The sequence below is a fragment of the Lygodium microphyllum genome, chromosome 10 (assembly GCF_053477565.2).
Source record: "Lygodium microphyllum isolate KBCC chromosome 10, Lygodium_microphyllum_v1.1.10, whole genome shotgun sequence".
Classification (NCBI taxonomy): Eukaryota; Viridiplantae; Streptophyta; class Polypodiopsida; order Schizaeales; family Lygodiaceae; genus Lygodium; species Lygodium microphyllum.
Genome location: NC_141144.1, coordinates 128,503,646 through 128,531,616, shown reverse-complemented (window position 1 = coordinate 128,531,616; position 27,971 = coordinate 128,503,646). Strand labels below are relative to the sequence as shown.

Sequence of the window (27,971 nt, the reverse complement as noted above, 5' to 3'; positions counted from 1 at the left end):
GTGACCCGAAGTAAGAATAACTGAATAGTATCCTTCAGATGAAACTTCATTTTTTGGAATTGTCCATAAAGGGATGCATAGGTAAAGGAGCCTCATACAACATCTAAAGCTTCCCCCAAATTGTTGGAGTCGTCCTACAAGAGATGATTGTCGGAAGGACTTCCTCAGAAATGCAACGAAGGAGAGCAGGACATGCATGTGCATCCATAGTATCCCATGTGAGCATAGCTTTTTTCCTCGTCAAAATCAGCTGGAAGAGGAGTAGGATGCTCAAGACGCTCACAAGCTCCAGATACAATGTACCATAACCGCATTTGCACAAACCATGCTTTCGTAACAACAATCCTTGTTAGGTAATTAGGGCTGTGTAATTTGTCATCAATAGAATTTTTTTTGGGGGGGGGGGCATTTGGAGAGGATAGAGAAAATAAAGAAAAGAAGAGGAGAGAGAGAGAGTACAACTAGACCAATGGCACAGATTATACTAAACAGAGAGAGAGTACAACTAGACCAATGGCATTTGGAGAGGATAGAGAAAATAAAGGAAAGAAGAGGAGAGAGAGAGAGTACAACTAGACCAATGGCACAGATTATACTAAACAGAGAGAGAGTACAACTAGACCAATGGCACAGATTATACTAAACAAAGTTTACATGTAGTGTACAGAAGCTGATCACGAAAATGATTGTAAAAACAGAGGAAAGAGATGGTTTACAACCAACAGACATTGTCAAAAGGTGGAGAGTGTTGTGGCCCAACCTGCAAAGGCATTCAATGCAGTAAACACAACAGCTGTATAGCAAAGTGCAGACCGGTCAGTAATAAAATATTGCAGAAAATGAAAATGAAGCCTGCTGAACCAAAAACGCAGCTTGCAAAGGGCAAGAAATAGTGCAATTGGCATAGCAGATAGCTGTCTCTAGGATGTTAAGAGTTTGAGTAGTCGAGGAAAGTCCTATAATCAGTAGGGGAAGACCTATAATCAGCAGAAAATAGTAGAAAGAGCGTAGATCCTGAAATCTGATACCATGTTAGAAGTGGATGCAACGATCAAAGCATAAATAGATGCTGAAATAAAGTGTTGAACATAGTACATATGAAAAAGCATAAATAGATGTTGAACATAGTACAGAAGAGAAAACACAGAGGAATACTACAAAGAAAAGAATATAGAAGAATACTTGGAAAATGGAATCCATATACCAAACGTGGGATAGTCACGTAAAATAGTGAGTCATTGGCTATGTGGGCATTGGCATCGACTCCCTCTCTCCCACAGAACCTTAGGTGATGAATGGCTGGTTGAGGAGGAGGAGCTTGAATATAAAGGACAAAATAATGCCATAATTGACAGCAGGTCGGCCACATAAAATGCCTAAATAATCATCATAATGACCACCATAAAATGCCTAAAATAGCTAGGAATGCTAAGCATACCCAGACTCACATATGAGTTGGTGAGACTGCTAACACAAGTCACATTTGCACATTTGATTGACTTTTAATCAAATGCGAAGCAAAGCAATAAAATTTCACGTTCTCGTGACAACCGGTGATTTCCAGCATAGTATCCTCAATTACTCTTGCCAACCTTGACCAAATGCGTGACAAATCTATTTGTTCATACTCTTAACAAGTACAATGCATATGAATACATGTGCTCACTTCAAATGATCCGTAAAAGTGATATTGGAGATATAAAGTAGGTCCCACACTATTGTAAGTTGTAAACAATGTAAAAAACATGGGGATGTTAGTTTGAAATTGATTTGAGTTGTTGTATGAAGCCCCAACCTTGTTCACACATCAATACCAGTGCTTTGCGCTCACCTTTGCATTGTTAAACTTATTGTGTTCCTCCATAGTTCTAGTGTGAATGCTCCCTTATCCATGGGCACTTTTTACCTTCTAGCTAGAGAAGAGTTTTCCCCTCGTGTAACACCTGTCAGTGGTCCCAACCTTGCTCACACATCAATGCCAGTGCTTTGCGCTCACCTTTGCACTGTTACACTTATTGTGTTCCTCCGTAGTTCTAGTGTGAATGCTCCCTTATCCATAGGCACTTTTTACCTTCTAGCTAGAGAAGAGTTTTCCCCTCGTGTAACACCTGTCAGTGGGTGTGGTACTTAGTACCTTAGGGATTATACTTTCATTATCATTCTCACATAGTGGATGTGACATTCTAGCACTCTCTCCTCTCTTGCTATTCACTTGTTCATTGTGAGTGTGTGTGAGTGCGTGCGTGTTGCTGAATCTTAACCTAATAGTGGTATTAGAGCCATACCTCTTTTCAGCTACCACCACTCAGCTCATAAGCCACCACTGCCACTATTGCCATTGAGCCTCACTCTCAGCTACTTTCTTGCATACCGGTCGTTGCTCCAGGTTCAACAAGCTGCATATTTAGTTCAGTTCTGCTCTTCAGATCAGCCACCTGCTGCCCCGTCACATTGGCTCGTAAAATCTGCCTCGTTCTTGACTTTTACCCTGCCATGCAGTCAGCCTTGTACCTGTCACCTGCCCTGCCATGCAGCCTGTCCTGCCTGCAGCCTGTGGAATTTGTGACGTGTTACTCCAGCTATTAAAACTGCCCCAACTGTCCTCTTACATCCCCCTGACAGGCTGTGCATGTTTTGGCAGTCCCACACCTGCAGCCAACAATCCCGTTTTGTGTGCCAATAGCTTGCATCAGCAATGCCAGGTCAAGCCTGCATCGACAGTCTGCGTTTTTTAAAACCATGGAATGGGGTGTGAACATGTATGGAGGTTTTCAGTTCTACCAGTAGAGGAGGAGGATTTTCCTTGTATATGGGAACTTTGTGATGTCATCATGTAAGGGAGTGGCTACATGCAACAGTGCAGAGTGATGAAAGTGCTCATGTACTGCATAAGCTTGACATCATCTGTATGTATCTAGGCTGCAATTCGTTTTGACTAGTATGGCCTACTGCCAAGGTGGTCTCTATGTAGCATGGACACCTGTCCTAATCGTCAGATTCCTGAGGCATCAGTTTTCTCTCTATGGACAGACTTTCATTTGTATCCTGCATTATGTAGTAGGCTTCTCTGGTGGGTTTCCATTCAAAAGTATCCCTCCTTGTGATGATCCCTGTTATACATCCTAAATTTAAGCACAATGTATCATTATTTCTGTGTCATTAATGACAGTTGTGTGCTCTTGGGATACTCTCCTCTCTCTGCATGGCTTGTTCTGTTTGTAAGGCATCTTTTGCCATTCTAGATGAGAGTTAGCTTATGGTATTTTTTTTGTTGGAATAGAATCATTGCACTTATATGAGATGTTTTTGGGTGCAGGATCCAGTTACAGAACTTCCAGTTATACAGCATTGGCCACTTAAACCCCCCCTTTTGTAGGTGAAGTTGCCTCTTACTATTGATTTATGTATTGAAATTCCTCAAAACTGACATTTCCTTGTATCCACAGATATGGATTTAGTGAAGAGGTGGTTGAATGCCCTTGTAAGTACAGTAGAAACTTTCTCCACACCTTTACACTGCCCATGGATGTGTGTTAGTGGTTCGTATATGGCTATCTTATCTGTAACTTTGTTTGTCTAACAGCTTATTGGCCTCAGAATGTACACGTTTGTGGGTTCTGGTTTTTCTCAGAACACTGGTTTGGATCTGATGGTTCCATTGACAACATTGGATCATTTTTCACCTCTAAACTTACAGAATTTCTCAGAGGATGTGATATTGCTCCTATCTTTATTGGACTAAGCTCCATTGGAAGGTGTGTGTTCCACTTAATTGTATTGTTACTGTTTATACAATTCACAAACAGTTTTTGTAATAAAGCAAAAGTTGAGATATCCATGGTTTTTTCTTCAAAGAGAAAAAATTAATGTTAATGATAAACAATGACCTCTCCAATAAAGTAGTAATGCATCTCAATGTGCTTTGTTTTCACATGAAAGACTGAATTCTTGGCTAATTGAATAGTACTCTTAGAATTCGAATGCAGTGTAGGGACCACATCAGTAATAGCAAGATTTACCACTAGACGGCTCAACCAAAGAGCCTCATTTCAAGCTTTAGTGGCTGCAACATACTCTACCTTTGTAGTAGATAGAGCCATGCATTTGTGTGCCTTGGACATCCAAGAAACAGCACCTCCAACAAAGGTGAAGACATAGCCAAAGATGGACTTCCTACTGTTTGCATGTCTTGCATAAATAGAGTCAATGTACTCCACGACTTCTATAACTTGGCCACCATAACATATGTACATATTTGCATTGCCCTTAAGGTATCTCATGATACCAATCACGATCTGAATGTCGCTTGCTAGGTGTAGCCATATAGTGTGCCATAACTCTCACTACAAATGCTATGTCAAGGCGAGTGGCTATTATGCCATACATCAAACTACCTGCTACAGATGCACAAGGGATCTTGGCTATATTGGCCTTTTGCTCATTGGATTGCAGACAATCGGCCTAACTAACCTTCACATGAGAAGGTAAATGACAGCCAATAGGCTTAACATTCTGTATATGAAACTGCTCAATGACCCTCTTGATGTACTCTTGTGACAAGTAAAGGAGCCCCTTAGAGCGATCGTGCATGATGTGCATACCAAGAATATGTGAGGCTTGTCCAATGTTCTTTATCTCAAAGCTTTTCTTGAGCTGACTTTTCAAGGTATCCAACTCAGTATGACTTTTCAAGGTATCCAACTCAGTATGAGCATTTTTGGCAATCTACATATTATCCACATGAAGTACCAAAATCATAGGACTGCCATCACCAGCCTTCTTCGTATATAAATATGGATCTATATTATTGTGGATATATCCTTGTGAATGCATGAAAGTACTAGTTGGTTGTATGGGAGCAGGAGGCTTATGCTAAAATATCACCTTGCGTACCTCAACTACCTGCTTAGGTTGCTTATGCATTTTCTCCTAATAGAAAACAACATCATGGTTGCAAATGACCTTTCAAGCCTACCAATCCCATAGGTGACAACCTATCTCACTTGTATCCCCATAACCAAGAAAGATGTATTTCATTAACTTAGAATCAAGATTATTATGCTTGTCCTTAGGAACATGGCAGAAAGCCTCAGAACCAAAGACATACAAATGAGCATATGATGAAGGTTTTCTAAACTATATCTTCTTTGTAATCTAATAGTCATTAGTAGTGTATGGGGATCTATTAATCAAATGTATGGTAGTAGTAACTGCCTCAGTCCAAAAGTGCTACGAACTCTCTCTTGAAACGTCCTATTCATGCACTCAACCATAACATTCTAGGGTGGGGTGTACGGGGTTGTTGATTGACGCTTAATGCCCCTCTCATCACAAAACTACTCAAAGGCTTTAGATACATACTCATGCCCATTGTCAAATCGTAAGTATTTTAGCCTATACCTAGATGGTTTTTCACAAGAGCAAACCAACGTTGAAGCATAGCCAATGCTTCGGATTTTTACTTTATGGGGTATCCCCAGATCTTATAGGAGTAATCATCAATGAAAGTAAAAAAGTACTTTGCGTCACCTAACAACTGAGAGTGCATAGGTCCACAAACATCAAAAGGAACAAGAGTCAAAGGCTTATCCATACATATAATGCCAAACTTCTTATGCGAATTGCATGTTTGCTTGCCATAAAAACAATGATCACATGAATAAAAAAATTTATATTCAAGGAACGGAAGATATTGCAAACAAATGCATGTGCCCAAGGCAACAATGTCATAACGATACATGTGGTACTATAGTCACTGTCAAAACATGGTTAATAGACCTAGATACAAATAAGGGATAAAGAGTGCTAGACTTAATACCTTGTACAACGACAAGATTCCCATGGTAATCTTCCATGAGGAATCACCAAAAGATACAAAGTAACCTCCATTATCCAACTATCCAATAGAGAGTAGGCTTTTGGTCAAAGTCGGAACATGGCTTACATCATGCAAAGTAAAGATGGTACCTAAAGCAAATTTCAACTGTATATCTCCAATACCAAGAATATCTAATGCCAAGTCATTACCCATTTTGACAGATTCTATCATGCTGCGATAGGAGTGGAACCACTCTCTACGAGGGGTAAGATGAAATGAAGCCTCTGAATCAATTAACCAGCACTAGGTATAAGCAAACAAGGCGTCAGTTAATTGTGAAACATCATGAGAAAAAGTTGCAAGTATGTAACTATCATCCAAATTAGTTTACAATATATTGATCTCTTCAATCTTGATGTTGGACTTACTAGGGACAATGCTACGATCATAATTCTTTTCTTGCGCTTTACCCTTTCTTGTTACCTTGCGCCTGTCATCACGTATTTCATGGCATTGTGGCCGAGTATGGCTTGGCTTCTCACAATAATGACAGGTCAATGCAAACTTACAGCCAGGGAACTTACTACAAGATTGTCTACGTGATTGAGAATGAGACTTTTGAGAGTCTCTTCCATGGCAGTCATTATTGCTCTTAGCATTATTGCCTCTAACTACCAAAGCATAAGAGCTACATGAAGCATTAATATTCTTTTTGTTAGCTTCTTCATTCAATAACGCACCCTCTATATCTTGCAATTTCAGTCCATGAGCACACATAGCAGTACGGAATGTGTCCCATGATTCATGTAATGTAACCAGCAAGTACAATGGTTGATGCTTCTCCTTATAGTGGAATACCTTGCGAAGGCAAATGGCTGAAAAGAGAATGAAACTCATTTAAGTGGGCAGACATGGAACTCCCCTCCTTCATACAAAGATCCATGAGTTGCTGAAGCCAATACATCTGAGAGGCAGGGCGTTGCTTATCATAAATATCACAGATCTTTTCCCACAATAACCATGCGATCTGTCCTTTAGAGACAACATTGTAGAAGACCTACCTAGAGAGTGACAAAATGATTGTAGATTTACTTAACTCATCCAATTCAGCTTAATCCTTCATATCAAAGCATTCGGGCTTTATGTCCTTATGTCTCAATGGCTTAATCTACAATTTTTACACAAAAACTTTCATATTTGTGCCTTCTAGTAGCTATAATTAGTGCCATTCAATTTGTCAATGTTAAAGATATCATTGTCATTTGATCCACCAGCCATCATGTCAATAAATAAAACCTTAGTACAAGAAGACAGACTGCTGTAAATGACTCAAAATCAGCTCCAAATCATAGCCAAGACAAAGTCTAAATGGAAGAAAATAGTAAAGCATAGGGTTGTTCACTAATTGTTAGTAATGAATTGTGTCAAATCAAAGCATCTACTCTCATAAGTAATGCATAAACCTGCAATTACAACACTGTTGTAATAAATGTAGCAGTATGAGAATTCAACTTAGGCAAATCAAACAAAAGACCAAGCTCTCATTGCCAAGAATATCCAAGGAAACAACCGGGATATGTAGAAGCAACTAGCAGTGAAGATGCATACGAATACAAGATCTATTACAACTTCAATGAGTTAGTAAATCATACATCTAGTACGCATAGACATCATGCATGCAGTAGATCTCAAGAGAAATAAAAGAAAATTGTGAAATGCATGATCGAATGGGTAAGGGTAAGGAAGCTCAATACATAGCCAAGGAGTGTGTATACATTACATGGACAGAGATGGGTGCCAAATCCAAAGGATAAATCAAATTAGCCCACTGAAGAGTAATTACATCCAAGAAGCATCAAGAGAGCATATACATATCTCAACGAGTCCCATTGGCTCAATAGACTAAGCTTGATTACATAAAACCCAAAGCTTTGCTTGAATGCAAAATATCCAAATAGCTCAAAGTAATTCTAACCGAATGCCAATTGAGCAAGGCAAGGTCACGAGATCATATACATGACATACTAGCATCCAAGCTACATCAAGTACATAGGCAAGGGAATGAAACCTAATAAAATCTTCAAGCCCAATCATCACTGAACTGACCAGAGCTCCAAGACATGTAACTAAGCTCAAATGCAAAGCTCAAGGCATTCCATAGGCATATCCGGGTGCATAGCATCAATGTCATATATCAATACATCCAATGAAGTGCCCGAGGACCTTCCAAACAAAATAATCATAAACTTCACAGTCAAAAGAGCTTGCTGGCTACTATATCATAGCAGTAAAAATAATTGCATAAGCTGAGCTATGCAAGCTCAAACCAAGCCAATAGCATTCCCAAGCATTAAACAGCCATTGAGGACATCAAGGCCAAGTATCAGAGGCATCACAGATGCATCATGAAGCTCTATGTATGCTGCCCACAAGTACAAAAGCAGACCTGCCATAAACAGGGAGATAATGGCTGATCCCAAGAGCTCCAAATTATGCCCAAAAACATGCCAAAGGTGTCGGGTACAATGCCAAGCCTTGCGGAGGTTGCCAAGAGGCCATAGGAGCTGGAGATGATGTCCAATTGATCCGGATAGGGGAAGCAGCAGCAGGCGTAAATTATGTTGCTACTGCTGTACCTGCTGCTGCTATTGTTGATGCAAACGCTCACTATAGAGCACTTAAACAAGGCTTAAGAAATCCCTGGAGCAAGCCAAGACAAGTTGGAAAAAAGGGGAGCATTAATATTTACCTTCAAAGAAAGGAGCCATGGCTGCCAAGAACAATGAGTTGTAGGTATTATCATGGGCTGAATTAAAACTGAAGAAGAAGCTCCTCAAACCAATGCCCTAATACTAGTTGAAGGGAAAAGACCAAGTGGGAGCAAGAGCAAGCGGAAGCAAGGGATGTGCGAGCTATGGAGGATGGAGCAAGAGAGACAAACACAGGATGTGGGAACTGCAATAATCGCAATGTATGACTGGCCTTCCCTTATTTGTTAGTCACTGAAAGAATAAAGAATGAAGTGAGTGTGACAGTGTGGGTACTATGAGTGTAGTGAATACACGGATAGCATAGGCACAGGCACCTTTACCTGCAATAGTTATAATCCAAATGTAACAAATACACGCTTTTTGTAGCAGCCACTTTATGATAACTTGACTTCCAAGGGGTCAACAAAGGACTATGATGAGGATGGAAAAGGGGTGAAGTTTGAGGTCCTTAATGATGCACAAGATAGACTAAAGAGTCGACTTTAATTCAATAGTTTGATATAGCCTATTGAGGAGGAAACTTCACTAAATCTTCTAAGATTCAAAATGCAGCCACTTTTTTGAAGGGAAATGCATTGCAGCGGTGGTCCACACTTTTACTGGAAGGTAGAGCACTATCAATATGGGTACAATTTAGGCAAATGTTTGCTTTAAATTGGTTGACAAGTACTTTTAAGGTGGACATTATGACAGCTTGAAATAAACTAGATGCAATTCAATGATCCTCTTTGATAATGGAGCATGACCCAAATTTATCACCATGGACATGGTAGTTCATCTAGACATTAGAGAGGATGAGATGGGACACATGTGAGACATTGGTATGCCAAAGCAAGTGCCATGTAGAGTCCATTACACCTTTGATTGGGAAGCTTCACTTGCATATATTAGGTTATCTCGATCGTGAAGAATTTTTCATTGCACTAGTTGAAGGTTGTGATGTATAGCTTGGTATACCTTGGTGCAATTGTGTATATGGGGTGATTGAATCCCATGCTAAAAAGGTTGTTGTTCAGTATAAGAGCAAGACTCATACCTTGGATGTAAAATTGAAAGGGGAATCTAACCTTGTTGTATTGGTTGCTACCATTTCTAATATAATGAAAAATCATCTTTTAGCATACTTGGTTTTCACCAAGGATAAGGATGAACATGTCTAAATTTGAAATGGATTGCATGTCACTTCTAAAAATATACATTGATTGCTTTTCTTAGTCACTTTCGAGACATCTACCATTTGAAAGGCTTGACGATGGTGGTATAGATGTCGTCCCTAGAAGTAGCCTTCCTTGTAAGCGGCAATATAGAGTGAGTGCAGTTCAACAGGAGGAGATTATGGGCCCTTCCAAGAGTTGGAGAAGATCAATGATGTTGCTTAAAGGCTGAACTTGCCTGCACATTGGGGGATACATAATGCCTTTCATGTAAGCTTATTGAGGCCTTTTCATGGTGATGTTACAGAGGTTGTATCTGCTGAAATTCAACCAAAGGTTGAGGAGTTGAATGATATACTTGGTGAAGTTTCAAAGTTACTCACCAATGGATGCTCAGTAGATGGAAGAGAGTGGCTTGACAGACAACTCTCAATTGTTGCAACTTTACCTCAATGCTTTTTAGTTAGCATTGACTTTGGATTGGGCTCAATCAAGCTCAACAGAGTAGGGATCCAGAGCATTGCCTGATGCTCAAGAGGAAGGTAGCACTTCTATACCTCGAATGATGGATGCCTCTAGTGTATAGTGGATCTTGGATGTATTCAATATGCATCCAAGGTACGATGCTGTCAGCATGTTTGCCATGAGGTCACTATTCAATGTACTAGTAGTCACTGCACTTGGTATGGTTTTTATTCTACAGCTCTGAAACTATACATTTGCATAACCATATGAGCATCAAAGATTGATTATTGGTTGCTGATTTTCAATGGATGATCATCAACTGCTAGTGGTATTCAACTAGCTTTGTGGATAGTAGTAAGTTTTATGAATGGCATTGATAGTTCAACCGTGGTTTATACTCAGTTTCAACTTTGCTATGGTTGTTTGGTCAAAATAGTTGAGATATGCTAGTAACGGATGCATTGTATGGGTATCTGGTAAAAGTTTTGAATTCTTTACGAGTCTTATGCTACAATTATGCTAGTTGGTAAATTTTAGAAAGTGTTTATCTTGGCATGGTTGAGCAATTGTAGTTGATATTGTTTTTACTATAATGCCTTACGAAAATTTGAGTGCAGTATTTTGCTTTTGGTACGTGACAGTGCAATCAAGGACGATTGCTAGGATTTCAAGGGAGAGGTTTGTTTACGAGGACATGAAAGTTTAATGCTTTGCTTAGTATTCGATTAAGAGTTAATCAAATGTGCAAATGTGACTTGCACATGTGATGTGCACGTTAGTTAATTCACAATGTGGAGTCTTGGACCCTCAGATATTAGTTGATGCCAAATGCAAAAGTTGTAACAAGCTATATTTGATAGATACTAGGTGATACCTAGTGTCAATTTGAGCCTAGGGCAATTATTTAACCAGTAAGTGTTAATGGTGAGTCATGACACTAAGAATTAGTCATTAATTAATTTTTTGATTCATGTTCAAGGGTCAAATAATGCATAGGACCACTTGGGAGTCAAAATAGCCTAGGCAAGTAAATTGTTGGGCACAACCAATTTTATGGACATAGTAAAAGGGTTGAATTAATTTTCAAAATTAATTCGTTTTGGAAATTGATTACATGGCTGAAAATTTCTGAGATATAGATTAGGAAGGCTCCCACTTGTGGCAAAATTTGCCCATGCAAGTGGAAAGAAGGTTGTCAAGGGCTGGAAGATGATCATTCCAGGTTGGTGGAGGCTAGGAGAGAGAGGAGAGAGGCTGCCATAGCTGGTACAAATATTTTTAGGTCAATTTCAACTAGTAAGAAGATTTCCAAAGGAAGGTGACAGCTGCATGAGGGTCTCCATCAGCAAATGACAACTATTGAAGCTGGTGATAGCACTTTGGGGCCTCTTGGTACTCGGCGACAACAGCTGGACAGTTGTGAGTAGGGCAACAACTGATATGATCAATTTCTCAAAAAGGAATTCTAAAATTTCTCGCTATACAACATTCTTACTCATTTTTCAGCCTTTTCTCAACATATCTCAGCAATTCTCAGCCATTGGTACTAGATTTCAACCAAATTTAGTGGACGGCAAAGTGGCTATGCTGTAAAACCTAATTTATTGCAACAGTTACATTTTGGTAGCCACCTTGTGTGCCAGAGATTGAAGGCTTAGTACATTGAAATCAACAACTGGAATTGAAGCTATTATCAAGGATTTTAGAAGCTAGATTTGGAGCTAGATTTGATCTACCAATGGCACGTCCTAGGTGAAATCAAGGGGCAGACTGACAAGAAAGCTTATTGGTCAAATGTGACAATAAAAGGAAATTATAGAGTGAAGGAGATTTAGGAAATCTCAATATATTCCATCTAGATTGCAATATAAGATAAAGAAATAATGCAAGGGGCGCCAAATTTGGGGCCTACAAGCTGTCCATTGTCCAAGATTAAGTGGTAAATTTTGCATTTTTAGTCTATATGCTAGGTGTCTACCCACACTCCATCATTTGGGTGGTAAGTGGAGTCTTTCAAGGACCATGTTTCTGAAGGAAGTAGCAAATTCATAAGCTAGTGGTACAGGGTTCCACCTTTGAGCCTGATTAGGCATCCGGCTCGAAAAAGAAAAAGAAAAACAAAATATTTATTTGTGTTGTAATCAATGTTAATCAGGACATTACTGACCTTTTCTTGAAAGAAAGGCTGGTTTCAACTTTATTCCCTACATATCCGAGATTCATGACATTATGTTTGGCCAAGTCACAGAAAGAGAAACAACCTTTGCCAATGTGGCAATGAAGGGTCCCTAAAATTGCCTTACTTCTTTGAGAGGGTGGTAATGACCCAATTAATCGAAAATTACAAGTAGCATAAAATTCACATAAACTGCAAATGTTGATGTTACCACTTAATCTTGGACAATGGATGACCTATTGGCCCCAAAACGGGCACCTCTTGCAGATTCTCTTCATATTGAATTGCAATCCAGATGGAATATAATGAGGTTCTGAATCTCCTTTCCTCTCTAATTGCCTCTTGTTGTCATAAATGGCCAGCAAGCGTTCAAATCAATTTGCCCCTTGGTTTGCTCGAGGATTGGCCTTCGATTGTGCTCATTGGGTGACAAATTCGGCCCCAAATGTTTGTTGTTTAAATAACCTCTTGCATCTGCTGAAATTGCCTCAATTTCAGTGACTCGAATTCAAGTCTCTAGGCCTTCAATTTTTTAGCATGCTTCTTGAGGTGGCTATCAAATCCCAATGTCTGCTATAAATTAGGCTTTACAAAAGAGATTTGTCAAAATCTTTGCCTCCAATGGTTGATTTTACTGAAAATTATTGAGGAAGGATGAGAATAGATTGGAGAATGAGAGAGTATACCGAGGGAGAGAAAATTAATACTTTCATCGCGTAAAAATGGAAAAACTCAATTGTTACCCTATCTAGACAGCCATGGAAGCTGTCTCCACAAATGGAACACCCCGAATATGATGTTGCTTGGCTGAAATAGGCCTTAAACTGCTATCACCTACTGTTGTAGTCTCTTCGGGGCATGTCACTAGCTCTTGGAGGGTCTCTTGTTGGTTGGAAATGGCGTGTCAATTGTTGCAGCAACAATGGTAGCGCCGGCCCCTCTCCTCTCTCTCTCTCTCTCTCCCCCCCCCCCCCAACCCCTTTCTTTTTTCGTAAAGATAAATGAATTAGGTAGTGAAAATTTACATCAGACCATTGGGTCAACATTCTCTCAGTATCTCTTACTTTCTATTACATCAGACCATCAAGTGAGCATACTTTGTCTCTCTCACTCTCTCTAAAACTAATATTTACATGAGGCCTGCAAGCTCACAGAACAACTAGAACAGCCTATTACATGAAGAGTACTAATAGATCACACAGAAGGAACAATTGGAGTAGAGCAAACAATTGCCAGCCAGGGAGCAGCAATATCTGGAAGAACCAGGCCCACTGACATCATAGAGGAGATTTGCCATAACACTAGTCCAGAAACACGGGACACATGCCCATGGATGCCCGCTGCTAAATAAAAAATAAAGGCATTGCGAGTAGGCCATATATGCCACAGGGCTGTCCATCTAAGGAAATGAAATAGGCAGGAACAATCTGAACTCAAAGAGGACATGGAGGACTTATTTCCCATAATCCACGAATGAACTGATAGGCGGTGCTGTGTCATCGAGGACCACACACAAGAAATGAAATTCCAGATCTGTTGCGCAATAGGGCAGGAGACAAAGAGGTGAAGCAATGTCTCATCACAAGTAGTGCAGAAAACACAATGCCTAGTAGAGATCTTTCGGGCACGAAGCACTTCTCCCATTGGAAGGCCCCCAATGAGCAGCCGCCACATGAACACTTTTCCTTGATACGAGACCTTAGATTTCCGAAGCTGGATAAATCTTTCTTCCCGCCACTTCTTTTTATTGTCCCTACGATGCCATAACCTATTCACTTTCTCCATGACCCATCTCTTGGTTTCCACCATCTGATAATATATCTGATTAGCTGACCGTTTCTCCAAATCATCAGGAAGCACAAACATCCAGTCACGCCAAGGATCCAATGGCCGTAACGTAGGTAAAGGAAAGAACCTCTAAAGACTGTCTTGTACGGACGACCAAATGTCCTTGTATCCATGAGGCACCCTAAAATATTGACTAATGCGCCTAAAGGAATAAAGACGGAGTTGCCCAAGAATAACACCATCACTGACTGTCTTCAACCCCAACCTAGCCATCTGATTGAACTTGTCTTGCTGCAAATCTTTTTGTGGCCAATCCAACCACCTTGAGGAAGCCAATATTTCTCCTTGCAGCGAAATTTTCTCTTTACGAATATCCGGGGGACGCCAAATTGCAAAATGAAGCATCTCCTGCTAGGAAGCTATCAAGTGAGAAAGGAGAAAAGGCCTTGTAGAATTAAGAGCATGCCACCAGGAAGCATGAATAACCGTGCTACCATGAGAGATGCTAGTCTTTTCTATGAAGAATTTGACAATATCTTACCAAGGATGACATTGAATACATAGACTCTACAACAGGGATAGCCTCAAAGCGGCCATATGCAAATTAACATCTAGCAAGGCTGCACCCCCCATCCTTTTCGGAGTGGTCACATGCTGCCATGAGATCCATACCTGCCCCAAACAATTGCCCTTCTTTTTCCAGAGCATAAATCTGATAGACTGAACCAATCCAAAATGAACTTCTTAGTCCAAGGAAACAATGGCAGAAAGAATGAGATCATACCGATAATAATGCATTAAGCCACTTTTAGTCTAACATGTAGTGGCCAACTCTGAGATTTCCAGTACATGAACCTGTCATGAATTCGGGAGGCCATCCAATCTAGCAAGGCACGGGGAGCAACCTCCACACCAATAGGATATCCCAAGTGTTTGGTTATATTACCCCTTGTGATCACAATTCCATTCCAGCCCAAGGCCTGCAAATCATTCTCCGTACAAGTGAGAAGGGTGGATTTCTGAGTATTAATGTGAAGACCCGATGCCAAAGCAAAAAGATTCCAGGCCACCATTGCCCGATTAACATTAATACAATCAGCCTTAAGGACATAAAAGAATCATTTGCCAAAGATTGACCCACAAGCTAGTCACTGCGAGGACGAGTTAAGCCAACTATCTCACCTTGAGCTGCCAACTTATCCAATAATGAGAACATGGGGTGAGTTACCAAAGCAAATATTAAAGGGCTGAGAGGACAGCCTTGCCGAAGGGATCGAGACAAGGCAATTTCCTCCGTAATCCCTCCATTAAGAGCAATACGGGCCACATCACCTTGATTGATGGTATCAACTAGAGAAATCATACAGGGCCCAAAACCCATTGTGGACATCCATTGCCGCAAGAAAGACCAGCTGACATGATCAAATGCCTTCTCAATATCCAGCTGAAGCATAACAACCTACTGGCTAGAAGCTTTGACATAGTCAATTCCGAGCTGAACATTCAAAATGTTGTGCATTATATTCCGACCTTTAATAAAACCATATTGATGTGGATGAATGAGGTGCGGAAAAACTTTTTGCAATCTGTTGGCAATAATTTTGGAGAAGATTTTATATATCGATCCCATAACAGAAATGGGTCTCCATTATTTCAAAGAGGTCGGAGAAGGAACCTTGGGCAACAACCTGATGACAACAATCTTCCAATCCGAAGACATCATACCAGAGTTCCACACTTGCTGACACAAGCGAGTTAATGGGTCCTTAAGCAGTTGCACATGGGCTGAAAACAGCTCATTAGGAAGCCCATCCCAGCCTGGACTTTTCCTTCGAGGCAAGTGAGACAACACTTCTTCCACTTCATCTTCAGAAGTATCAGCCTCCATTAAATTCATCCATTCTGGTTTGACTTGATTACTAACTAGGTCACAAATATATGTACGAGCAGAGAGAACAACATTTGAAAGAATCTCTTGCGGACCCAAAAAGGCCCTATAAAAGTCAACAGTCATCCGAATAATAGAGGCAGGATCGGTCACCATATCACCTTGCCCATTCTTTAAGCGCACAATATTTTCTTGGGTATATTTCTGATGCAAATGAGCAAAACATTGATGAGTTTGACAGTTGTTATCATGTAAAGCTTCAGCTCTGGCCAACAATTTGTATTTTGCATATTCCTCTTCCTAAAGAGATTGGACCTTGCCTTTGAGCCATTCAATGCATGTGAGCAAGTTATCATTGGAATCCCCAATTTGACATAGAGACAAGGAATGAGCTAATAAGGATTGAGCATGTTGCAATTCAGCTCGAAACGAGGAGGCACGCTGAACACTATATTGTCGAGATAATGCTCGTGCATTATTCCTAAAAACCGCCCATGCTTCCATCCCTGTAGATAGAATCCTCGAGCTAAAAGAGGCTATCAGTTGTTGAACACCTTCCAAAAACTGATATTGTTGCAAAAAAGATTGATTAAACCGAAGTGGCAAACAGGCTAGGAGAGCCTTAAATGCATGAACAGGTCTGTGGCTCATTTCCAGGACCAAAGGGTAATGATTTGACAAAACATGTTGTTGTTCCATGCGCATATCGATGACTGCGGGAAGAAAGGAGTCATTTTGGAAGATGTAAATCCTATGAAGTCTAGCCCAAGTGTTTAGATGCTTAAAAGAAAGATAAGTGTATCCAGCTTGTGATGGATACATCCAGGACCACATGGCCTGTTTCAAAGATGCTGCTGCAAGAGCATCCCAAGCCTGTCTCTCAGGACCATCCATAACCGAATGCGGAGAGGTCACTTGATTTGTAGAAACACAGGCATTAAAGTCACCCATAACAAAACCTTGATGAGCCATGGCAAGGCAGTGCAAGTCATCCCAAAGCTGACGATGTTCCCTTGCATTAGAAGGAGCATATACACCTACAATCCACAAAACGTCACCCTCATAAATGATTTCAAAAATGAAAAATCGGCCATGAGGGTCCTGAGAGACCAACGAAGGTTGTAGGGAGGATTTGACAGCCAACATAACTCTCGATCCGTGCGGGGGACGACCACTAAAGGAAACTACATAATCCTTATATACATATGAAGATCCAGCCAAAGCGTGCTGTTTATGCTCCACAACATAAAAAACATTCCATTTTTCAGCTAGCACCACTTTCCACAGCTGATACTGCTGTCTGCTCGAAGAAATGCCTTTCACATTCCACAGAGCAATTTTCATGATCAATCACAAATGAGAAAAACTACTGAACTGCTGCTTTCCCTTTCCCTTTTACATCAATAGCCTTGGTAGCCTGGAATCTCTCCATTTCACCTCGAATAACATCAACAAGATCTGCCCTTTGCAAGCCGGCAATGGAAGCAAGGGAAGGGAACTGCTGCTACGGGGAGCGGAAAACATCCCGAGGAGGCACAAGCCTCCCATGCGCATCGAAGCGCAAAATAGAATCAGAAGGCCCTTTATCTTCTACTGTCGGAGCACGCAAAAATTGGGGTTTCATATAAAACTCCCTACCTCTATGTTGAAAGGTTTGAGTGATTGGGGGTGGCAGAGGATGGGCAGGAGCGGAGTGAGAATCCTGTTTGGCATTACGACGAACCATAGTAACCCACGAATCCTCCCGAAGAGACAAATTCCGCCCATCGGCAAATGAAGCACGCTCCCCACCACTGTGGGAAACATTCTTCCTGCCTTCATTATGACCATGTTGGGAAAGCTACTCAAGATCAGCTACGGGCTTCTGAATCGTCTGATGAGGGAGGTGGTCTTGCATTTCCATACTGGATCCATAGGGCATTGCCCTACCTCCATATTTTTGTCGCATTCTAAAATGAAATGGCCCAACTGACCACATTTGAAACAATGTCCTGCAAATGTACCCCATTTCAACTCATACACCAACGTTTGTAAGCCTGGAATCTCAAAACGAATCTTTGTTGAGCAAGGTTTCCTTGTGTCCCAAAGCATGCATGCCCTATTCCGATTGTGGGAAGCAAGCCGAGGTTCCACCAAAACCTCCCCAATGGTTCTCAAAACCAGAGGGACGAGTCTCTAGAGATACGCAGGGAAATCCACCACCTCTACCCAAATTGGGCATGCTTATCTCAGCACCTCCTGAAACTTTGCCATGGGCCTCCAAGGAACCACATGAACTAGCTGCCCATCCATAAACAAAGGAATGTGTTGCAAAATAAGAGCCCATACTTCTGCAGAACGAAAAAGAACCTCAAAGAATCCCTTCAAGCCATCATAAATCTCTTTAACAAGGGGAATCTGCATACACCCTAAAACATCTTCTAAGCACTGTTCAAAACTGACAAGCATGGACTGCAGCCAAGCACGAATTCTCGTGATCAAAGGAGTCCTACCAATAAAATAAAATATGGCTGCCCTCTCATGGAAAGCAGCTATCTGTTGTAAGACCAGGTCGGTTCCCATAACTGCAACTACTTGATCCCCATCCGGTGCCTTATTGGTCAAGCTCATTGTTAGGGGTCTGCTTCGAGGAGAAGAGCCCTGGAAGAAACTTCTGATGGGGAGGCTAGAAGACTTGACACCTATACATGGAGGACCATGGTAGCCTAGCATTCACTGGATATTTAAGGAGATTAGCACCAGAGATTTAGGGAGGAGCTTCGAGGTCAGATTTGCAGCTGCCATTATTAGAGCTTGGAGATCTGTATCTCCAGGGCTGCACCAGCTCCCCTCGACTACTATTGAAGAGAAGAGGAGACAGCCTCTTCTCTTTTAATCCTTATTTGAGATCAGAGTCAGGCCACACCATTGGGCAGCGGACACACTTATCATGGGGGAGATTCTCTTTACAGGTCACTATATCAGTGGGGGAATGGTTTGCATTTCAGGAGTTACCACATGAGACCCAAAGGTAGAGATTACATGGTCTTAGGGGAGCTAGGGCTATGATTGAGGCCGTGATGGAAGGGGTTCCACCAGATTGACAAATTGAAACAACTTCCTCTCAGACTTGGATTGTTCTTTTCTCTAGAGGGGATATCCTTCTAGCAGTCATTGCATCTAGCAGAGACAGGATATTCACTTTCACAGTTGAGGAGGATGGCCGCCTCCAGCGAGAGGACCTTGAACTTACAACACTCAGTGGCTGCTCCAGGCAGAGAATCAGAGTAGTGGCATACTTTCAAAGAAAATGGCACATAGACCTAGACCCAACCACTTGTCTTATAGATGGATGGAGATATTGGGCATACCAGAGGTGGCCTCTACAAAAACTTTAGTGGGATCTAGGAGAGTGGGTGTGGAGGGATCCCTTCCTTGATAGGCCATCCGACATCCCCTTCTTTGGCTACACTACTAGATTGGGATGGAGGATACAGATGAGCAAGATTAGAGCATAGCTTGCAGCCATCCCTCATTGGCATAGAGAGGGAGTCTCAAATGAGTTCCTATACGACTTTTGGAGGCGGCTACATGATAGGTTCAGGCCCAGGAAGATATCTCTCTTTCTATGGCTTCTAGCCCATAGGAGTTTAGCAGTTGGCACTTGGCTTGGATATGGCAGGGACCTAGTGGCTTGTGCCCGATGTGGTGAGCCAGAGGCGACACAGAGACATTGCCTCTGGGAGTATCCTAGAGCCCAAGAGATTTGGAGGAGAGCTCTTAGGATAGTATTCCATGGTACAACAAAGTCCATGGTGGCGACATGGGGGGCTGTAGCTTGGGTCATAGACAGAGGTCCAGCTTGCGGCTATGAGGATACTCAAGGGAGCAATTCTTTTCTCATCATTGGACAGCATCTGAGCAGGATCCCAGGCCTGAGACTACTCACACACAGTGGACTCAGGGATATTGTCACAGATGGGAGCTGATTTCCAGTATTATAGCTTGGTATATATGGACTGCGAGATGTAGCTAGGTCATTGATCTTCAGGATATACCCATTGGGGAGTCTTTATTGAGGATTTGGAGAGAGATAGTCCATACTCTCCGTGGGAGATGGGAGAGGTTGTAGGGCAGCTCTGAGAGGATGAGGAAGAAAAGAGAGGCTTTCCTGAGGATTTGGGATTCAGACACCTTCTTTCACACTATCCCTCAGATGGTTTGGCACTTTAGCCCACTAGATCGGTTGTTTACACAACCATTGTATCTGTGATGTACTTAGTTACTCTTCACAGAGTTTCTTGTACTTTGTATTTACCTTAGGGGACTTTCTCTGAGGTGTTATTAATAGAGTTCTCTTTTCTTGGAAAAAAAATATCGATTTGTACGTTTAAAAAATAACCTGATTGGCCAACAATTAAATTGGCTAGGCCAATTTATCACCGAAATGATCCTAAGCACTCACTCGCCTAAAATTGGTATTAACTAATTGATTAATTAATGCCATTTCCCTAGTGTCACCACTCACACTACTTGCTAATAAATATTCTAGGCTAAGTTCTAACATTGGATACCACCTAGTACTTATCAGGCATAACTTATTACAACTTTTGCCTTTGGCATCAATTGATATCTCGGGGTCTTGGGTTCCACATTGCAAAATAATCAACTTGCACCTCACATGTGCAAGTCACATTTATACATTTCATTGAACTTTTAGTCAAATGCTAAGCAAAGCATTAGCAATTCATGTCCTTGTGATAGACCATCCCCTTGAAATCTCTAAAATAATTCTCGATTGCACTACAATGTGCCAAAGCAAATCATATTGCACTAGAATTTCACACAAGGCATCATAGTCAAAACAACATTGGTCACCATTGTTTAACCATGCTAAAGCCAAACACTTGCTGAAAATTTCCAGCCAACATAAATAATTTATGAGACTCATAAATAATCCAAAACATCTGCCAAAAACCCATAGAATGCATCTCTTAATAGCATATATAAACTGTTCTTGACCAACAACCATAACAAAACATAAACTGAGCATAAACCATGTTTGAGCTATCAGTGGCATTCATAAAACACACTGCTGTCCATGAAACCATGTGAATACCACTAACAACTAATGATCATCCAATGAAAATCAACAACTGATAATCAAACTTGGATGATCATATACTAATGTAAACTGATGCTTATTGATGTAAATGTATAGTTTCATAGTTGGAGGTAAAAAAACATGCCATATGCGTACCGATTGTATTGACTAGTATACCAAATAGTGACCTCATGGCAGATATATTGTCAGCACAATACCTTGGATGTATGTTGAATACATTTGAGATCCACTATACACTAGAGCTGTCCATCATCGGAGGAGTGGAACTGCTACTTTCCCCTTGAGCGTTAGCAATGCCCTAGACCCTTACTTTGTTGAACATGACTAAGCTTGATCCAAAGTTGGCTCTAACTAAAAAGCCTCGAGGTAAAGCTACAACAATTGAGAATAGTCTACCAAGTCATCCTCTTCCATCCACTTATTATCCATTGGTGAATAATTTTGAAACTTCGCCAAATACCTTCTAGAGACTTTACCTTTGATCTTTTTCTCTTTATGTACCAAAGTTTACTCAGGTACCAATATCTCATCTAGCTCCTCAACCTCTAGCTAAATTTTAGCAAATATATACTCATGCACATCACTATGAAAAGGGCTCAACAAGCTCATATGAGAGGCATTGTATATCTACTAATTTTAAGGCAATTTTAGCCTATAGGCAATATTATTGATCCTTTTGAACACCTAGAAGGGCCCATAATATCTCATACTCAGCTTTGGATACAACCTCTCTCTACCTTTCATCTTCTTTGGCCTTTCCTTTTCAAAATGCGGCAACACATAGTCACTTTTTGCAAAGCGAAGCACGTTTATGGTAATCATTTGCACTCTTTTGCTTCTGTTGGGAGCTTTGAAGAGCATACTCAACCTTTATAAACATTGCATCCATGTTTTCTACGTATTGGTCAGTCTCAAAGATCTTATCCCTTGTATGCAAAATAGGGAGCACTTTCTTGCCACCTTCCACAACATTAAATGGAGGTTTGCTAGTGAAACTATGCACTGTATTATTGTATGTAAACTCTACCAAAGGCAAATACTACTTTCATTGTGACTTATGCTTAGATACATAGTATCTCAAGAGATCAAGCATTGTAGAATTTGCCTGCCTCAAGTTCCAAGGCCTATAAATAAAAAACTATTTGATATTGGCCAAGGTTATTATTTCTAATGTGCCTCCTTACCTTTACAATCCTATAACGTTCATAGAAGCTGAAAGCCTTCTTATATAGCATTGTAACTTAAAAGGATCGACCAACTCTATCCTGAACCCCCTAGTCCTAATTCATACTTTCCCCACATAAACTTAGGGCACATCAAAGGTAAAGCTTCCCTAGGGAGTCTTGGCTCACCTATATTCCCAAGTTCGACCCATCTGCCAATTCAACAACATATCATGTGCACACAAAGATAGACTAGCATGCCCCTAAGGAAAGAAAGCACAAGAGGCTTTTCCTCGCAGGTACAAGCAAATGTGGCTATTCATAGCTTCTGCCTTGAGCTAAAATCTTCCAATAGTGACCATCTTCCGACCACCTCATTCAAATCCAACCACCCTTAGTAATAAAGGATCTCATCTCCCTCCAATCACCACTCCCGCTTGATATCTAAGGTCACTCCAACCACCACTTACCACGCCATCAAGCTTCAATGACAACCACCTCTCCTCATAATGTCCACACAACCATCCCTAACATTTCTCATCTACAATGCAAGCTAAAGCATGCTATCTCTGACAAAGACTACCATGGCATTAGCACTTGGTTAGGAGGGAGGTAATGTTAATTGCAAATGGCAAAAGGCCATGAATAGTAAAAGGTAGATACCACAAAAAGCAAAAGGGGAATAAGATTAGGAATTCAGTGAAGGCTTAATATGCTGAGAATATTTTGAAGGATTAATCCTTTTGGGCCACTCATAGTGTGCATGCAATAATTTCGTCTTCATTCTCATAGTTATGTAATTATTTGTAATATTATTTTGAGAGCCAGGCTTAACTCTTGTGCAAGTTGTAATACTTCTCAGTGTGGGAGAGGAAGACCCACAGCTAGGTGAGGTTGCAAGCACTAGCATTTTATTCCACTTTCGAAAGATCGCTCTAAATCAATTTAAGATTGTATGCATAGAGTAAGAAGGATTGGCCAAAAGCCATAAAAAAAAGGCTAGGTGCCAACTCAACCCATGTATAAAAACCAAATTGTGAATGGATAAGATCATTCTAGTGTGTGCAAACTTGAGAGAGCCTCATCTCTTGCTTCTAGCTTCTTGTGCTTACTTTTGTGTGTGTGCGTGTGTGCGCACGTGCGCGCGCACCTCATCTCTTCCTTCTAGCTTTTTCTACTTACTTTTGTGTGTGGGGGGGGGGGGGGGGAGGGGAAGAGGAGGGAGAGATAGTGTGTCTGAGTGAGAGTGAGTGCAAGAAAGAGGAAGAGATTAGTTGGAAAAGCTCTTCTCCTCTTCTATCTTCTTCTTCTTCTTCTCCATTCCTCTCATCACAAAGCTTGCACGAATCAATTCGAGCAATGGAAAGAGAGCATGCTTGAGGATCTGCATACAAATCATGGAGCCATTGATGCATCTTTGAGCCTTGCCTACAATGAGAAGGTGAGTGGGCGAGCTCACTACACTTGTCATCGTTCGACTTTCCATGCATTCAAGGCTGAGAGGTGGGGGAGTAGATCAATGAGAAAGAGAGTGTAATGGTTAAGTGAGAGATAGCCATAGGTGCATCGGTTGAACCTCTTGAAGAAAACAAAAGTTCCATCAAGTCCTGCATTGCACTTGCAAAGACGGCAACAATGATAAACTGCAAATGATTAAGTGAAAGGCATAGTGCTTTTGCAAAATTCAAAGATGCCATGTAGCTATAAATTTCAAATGCAAAAGTGACAAGAGTCACAAATAGGAAAAAGCAACCTGAAATTTGAAACCAGCAGGCCCACAAAACCCCAATAAAAAGATTTGTATGGAGGCAGCAAACAAATAAATAAATTAAGGAAAGAGGGAAGAAAGAAAAAAAAGGGCCAAAGTGACCTATTAGAACCAAAATCATTGGACAACAAGTCCATTTCTAAGGATGAAAAATCAGGTTCCTCTATATATCTCATGTTTGATGTAAAGCAATTGTTTCTACTTCCACTAACTCCACTGATGTACAAGCCACTACACAGAAAACCAACGTTAGGTTTGCAGCTGCCATCATCAGAGCTTAATGGTATGTTTTGTTTGGCCTTCATCAATTACCACCGATCTCAATTCAAGAGAAGAGGAGGTAGCCTCTTCTCTTCAATCACTCCGAGATTAGAGTTTTAGACACACTCTTGGACATAGGACTTACCCTTCCTTGGGGAGATTCTCCATGTAGATTGCCTTCTCAGTGGGACACCGATTTACTTTTCAAGAGCACATAAAGGATCCTGAGATCGTCTCTAAAGCACCAGAGTTACAATAGAGCTAGTGACAGAGGGAGTCCCTCCTGAGTGGAGGAAAAATATAGCCACTTCTTAGACCTAGATAGGTCTCCTCTCCATCAGAGGCATTATTCTTGGGGTCATTGATAGTAGCAAAAACAAGATCTTCACTTTCATGGTGGAGGAAAATAGCCACCTCCAAGGAGAGGAATTTCGTCACGCAAAGTTCACATGTTGCTTTAGGCAATGGATCAAAGTAGTGGCACAATGTGAGGGAAGATGGTCCATTGACTTGAACCTAGTTACTTGATTGGAGGGATGGAGATACTAGGCTTATTAGAGGAGGCCCCTTTCGAGATTATAGTGGGATCCAAGAGAGTAGGTTTGGAGAGATCCATTTGGCATTCGTTGATATGCTTTCTTTAGCTACATCACCATGATAGGGAGGAGGATATAGACAAGAATGATAGGAGCAGAACTAGTAGCCCCTCCTCACTAGCCTAGACAAGGTATCTTGGATCCCTTCCTATCAAAATTTTGAAGAAGGCTAGATGATAGTTTTAGGCCTAGGGAGATTGCTCTTTTCCTATGGCTATTAGCTCATAAGAGTTTGGCAAGTGTTACATGGCTCAGTTATGGAAAGGTCCTAGTAGCATGTGCAAGATGTGGTAAGTTAGAGGAGACATAGAGGCACTATGGCATTGTCCCAAAGCTCAAGAGGTGTGGAGATCCATCAAGATGGTTTTTGTATAGGCTATAGCACAGACTATGGTTGTGACTTGGGGAGTAGTAGCTTGCGTCACATATGAATACCTAGCATGTGGACATGAGGATTTCAAGGGGAGCCACTCTTTTCTCATCATTGGCCAGCATTTGAGCAAGATCACCCAATCAAGATTACTCATAGGCACTATGGACTCAGGGACACTATCACAAATGGGAGTTGATTGCTAGTATCATTGGTTGGTACATTTAGACTGCAAGGTGCAACCATGCAATTGATCTCTAAGATGTTTCCATGGCAAAGACTCTTTCTATATTTGGACAGAGATCATCCATACTCTCCATGGGAGGTGAGTTTTACCTAGCCCCCCATATGTCCTACAGCCCACCAAATCAGTTGTTCACATAGTCATTGTATTTATGATATCTGTTGAGCTTGTCAAGATCTCAACTGACCAAAATCCTGTAGATTTGCTAGCTAAAAGTCTTTGAGTGGAACATCTTGCATTTCTTGGGAAGATGATGGGTGTAGAATGAGATGATGTCCTTCCTCATCTTGTTGTACTTTATGTATATTTGTACTTTCACTTTTTTTCTTGTTGTCTTCTCACTAGAGGCACATTCGCCTTTAAGTAGAAGGTTGTTGGGGGTAAAGGCCCATGTGCCTACATCGCTCATGTATTCACTTTTAGTACTCGTACACTTGTACATTATAGGTGGCAGATGCTCATCGTTGTTACTTTATTCTTTGTTCTTTCAGGACTAATGATAAGGGAAGGCTAGTCACACATTGTGACCAGCGAAGTTCCCACATCATGTGTCTCTTTCTCTTGCTCTCTTGCTCTCTTGTGAGATGGAAGGATCGAGGTGCAGGTGAGATTCAGTAGACTGTGAGAGTGAGAGACATAGTTGAAGCACGACACCCAAGAGAAATAGACTGAAAGAGTGTAACCAGAAAGTACAAAGTACAACCCTTAAACCTTAGGGTTGTAGGGGGTGTTCACACCCGACACACACTAAGTGCCCAAATGTGTGTAACATAAGCACATAAGTACATACGACAATAAGACCATAAGTCTGGGGAAAAAAACCTCTCCTACCGAGAGTAAAAAGTGCCCCAGTGTCCTACTGATCACCGACACTCCCATATGAGCGTAGGCGTAAGTGAGGCGTGAGTCAAATACCCAACAAACCCCCCTGGAGTGAAGAGTGATCAAGAGTACAAGGATCATCCGCCACCAAAGGATATCAAATTTAAAGCATCGCGAAATGCTTCAAATTTGTCACAAGGAAGAGCTTTGGTGAAGATGTCTGCCACATTACTGGTGGTAGGACAATAGACAAGGCTGATATCACCTGCATGTAGCCTCTCTTTGACAAAGTGATAATGGATCTCAATGTGTTTCGTGTGAGCATGAAACACTGGGTTCCGTGCCACTGCAATGGCACTCTGACTGTCAGTGAACAACGGAGTAGGCTCCGTGACAGATACATCCAAATCACCTAGCAAGCGTCTAAGCCATACGCATTCAACCGTGGTAGTGAAAGCTGCCTTGTATTTAGCTTCACATGACGATGTGGCAACAATGGATTGTTTCTTGCTAAGCCAAGAATTGCAAGAAGAGCCAAGAAAGAAACAATTGCCACTAGTGGAGTGACGTGTATCATAATCACCAGCCCAATCAGAATCACTGTAAGCATGTAACTGCAGTGGTCCCCCCTTGGCATAAAGCAACCCAAGAGAACGAGTACCCTGCAAGTAGCGAAAAACACACTTGACAGCTTGCCAATGTGACATATGTGGCTGATGCATATACTTGCTCAAAGCTGAAACTGCAAACTGTATGTCCGGCCTAGTATTGCATAGATAGATAAGACATCCAACTGCAGGAGCATATGTATGTATATCAAACAAATCACTGTCATCATGTAATGACAGTTTCAGTCCAGGTTCCATGGGAGTACAAACTGGCTTGCAATCCTGTAAGCCAAACTTCTCAAGAAGCTGGCCAATATACCTTGACTGTGATAGCCCAATACTTCGAGCATTATGTACGAACTGGGTGCCCAAGTAGTAATGCAAAACTCCCAAGTCAGACATGTCAAAAGTTTGGTGCAAATTTTGTTTGAATGCTGAAATCTGATCAGCATGTGTTCCAGTGAGCAAAAGGTCATCAACATAAAGACATATAATCAGCATAGATCCCCCTTCTTTACATACGTAATGGGTAGACTCAGATGAGCTGTTTAGAAACCCCTGACCAAGCAAGAAAGCATCTATTTTTGCATACCAAGCTCTAGGAGCTTGTTTCAAACCATATAGTGCCTTTTTGAGCTTGCATACCAAATGTTCTGAGCCTTCAACTGCAAAACCAATGGGCTGCTGTACATAAACTTCCTCCTGAAGTTCCCCATGTAAAAATGCAGTCTTGATGTCTAGTTGATGCACTGTCCAACCATAATGTGCAGCCAAAGCAATCATAGACGTGATGGTCGTCATACGGGAAGTAGGAGCAAATGTCTCCTCATAATCAATGCCCTTTTTCTATGCGTAGCCTTTAGCTACAAGCCGTGCTTTGTATTTATCAATGGATCCATCTGCTTTCCTTTTCAGTTTGTAGACCCATTTCGTTCCAATGGCTTTCTTCCCAAATGGCAAGGACACCAAATCCCA

At 41.3% G+C, this 27,971-nt stretch overlaps 1 protein-coding gene across 2 annotated transcripts in view; it reads left to right on the top strand.

The window, feature by feature from the left end:
- Nucleotides 1-27,971, top strand: part of LOC148030555 (UDP-Glycosyltransferase superfamily protein) — a 129,188-nt gene that overhangs the window by 87,149 nt on the left and 14,068 nt on the right. For both annotated transcript variants that reach the window (XM_087686906.1, XM_087686905.1), the window contains 3 exons: nucleotides 3,317-3,372; nucleotides 3,447-3,481; nucleotides 3,584-3,755. In XM_087686906.1, coding sequence (XP_087543032.1) covers nucleotides 3,317-3,372; nucleotides 3,447-3,481; nucleotides 3,584-3,755 — 263 coding nt within the window. The remainder of the gene's footprint in view (nucleotides 1-3,316; nucleotides 3,373-3,446; nucleotides 3,482-3,583; nucleotides 3,756-27,971) is intronic.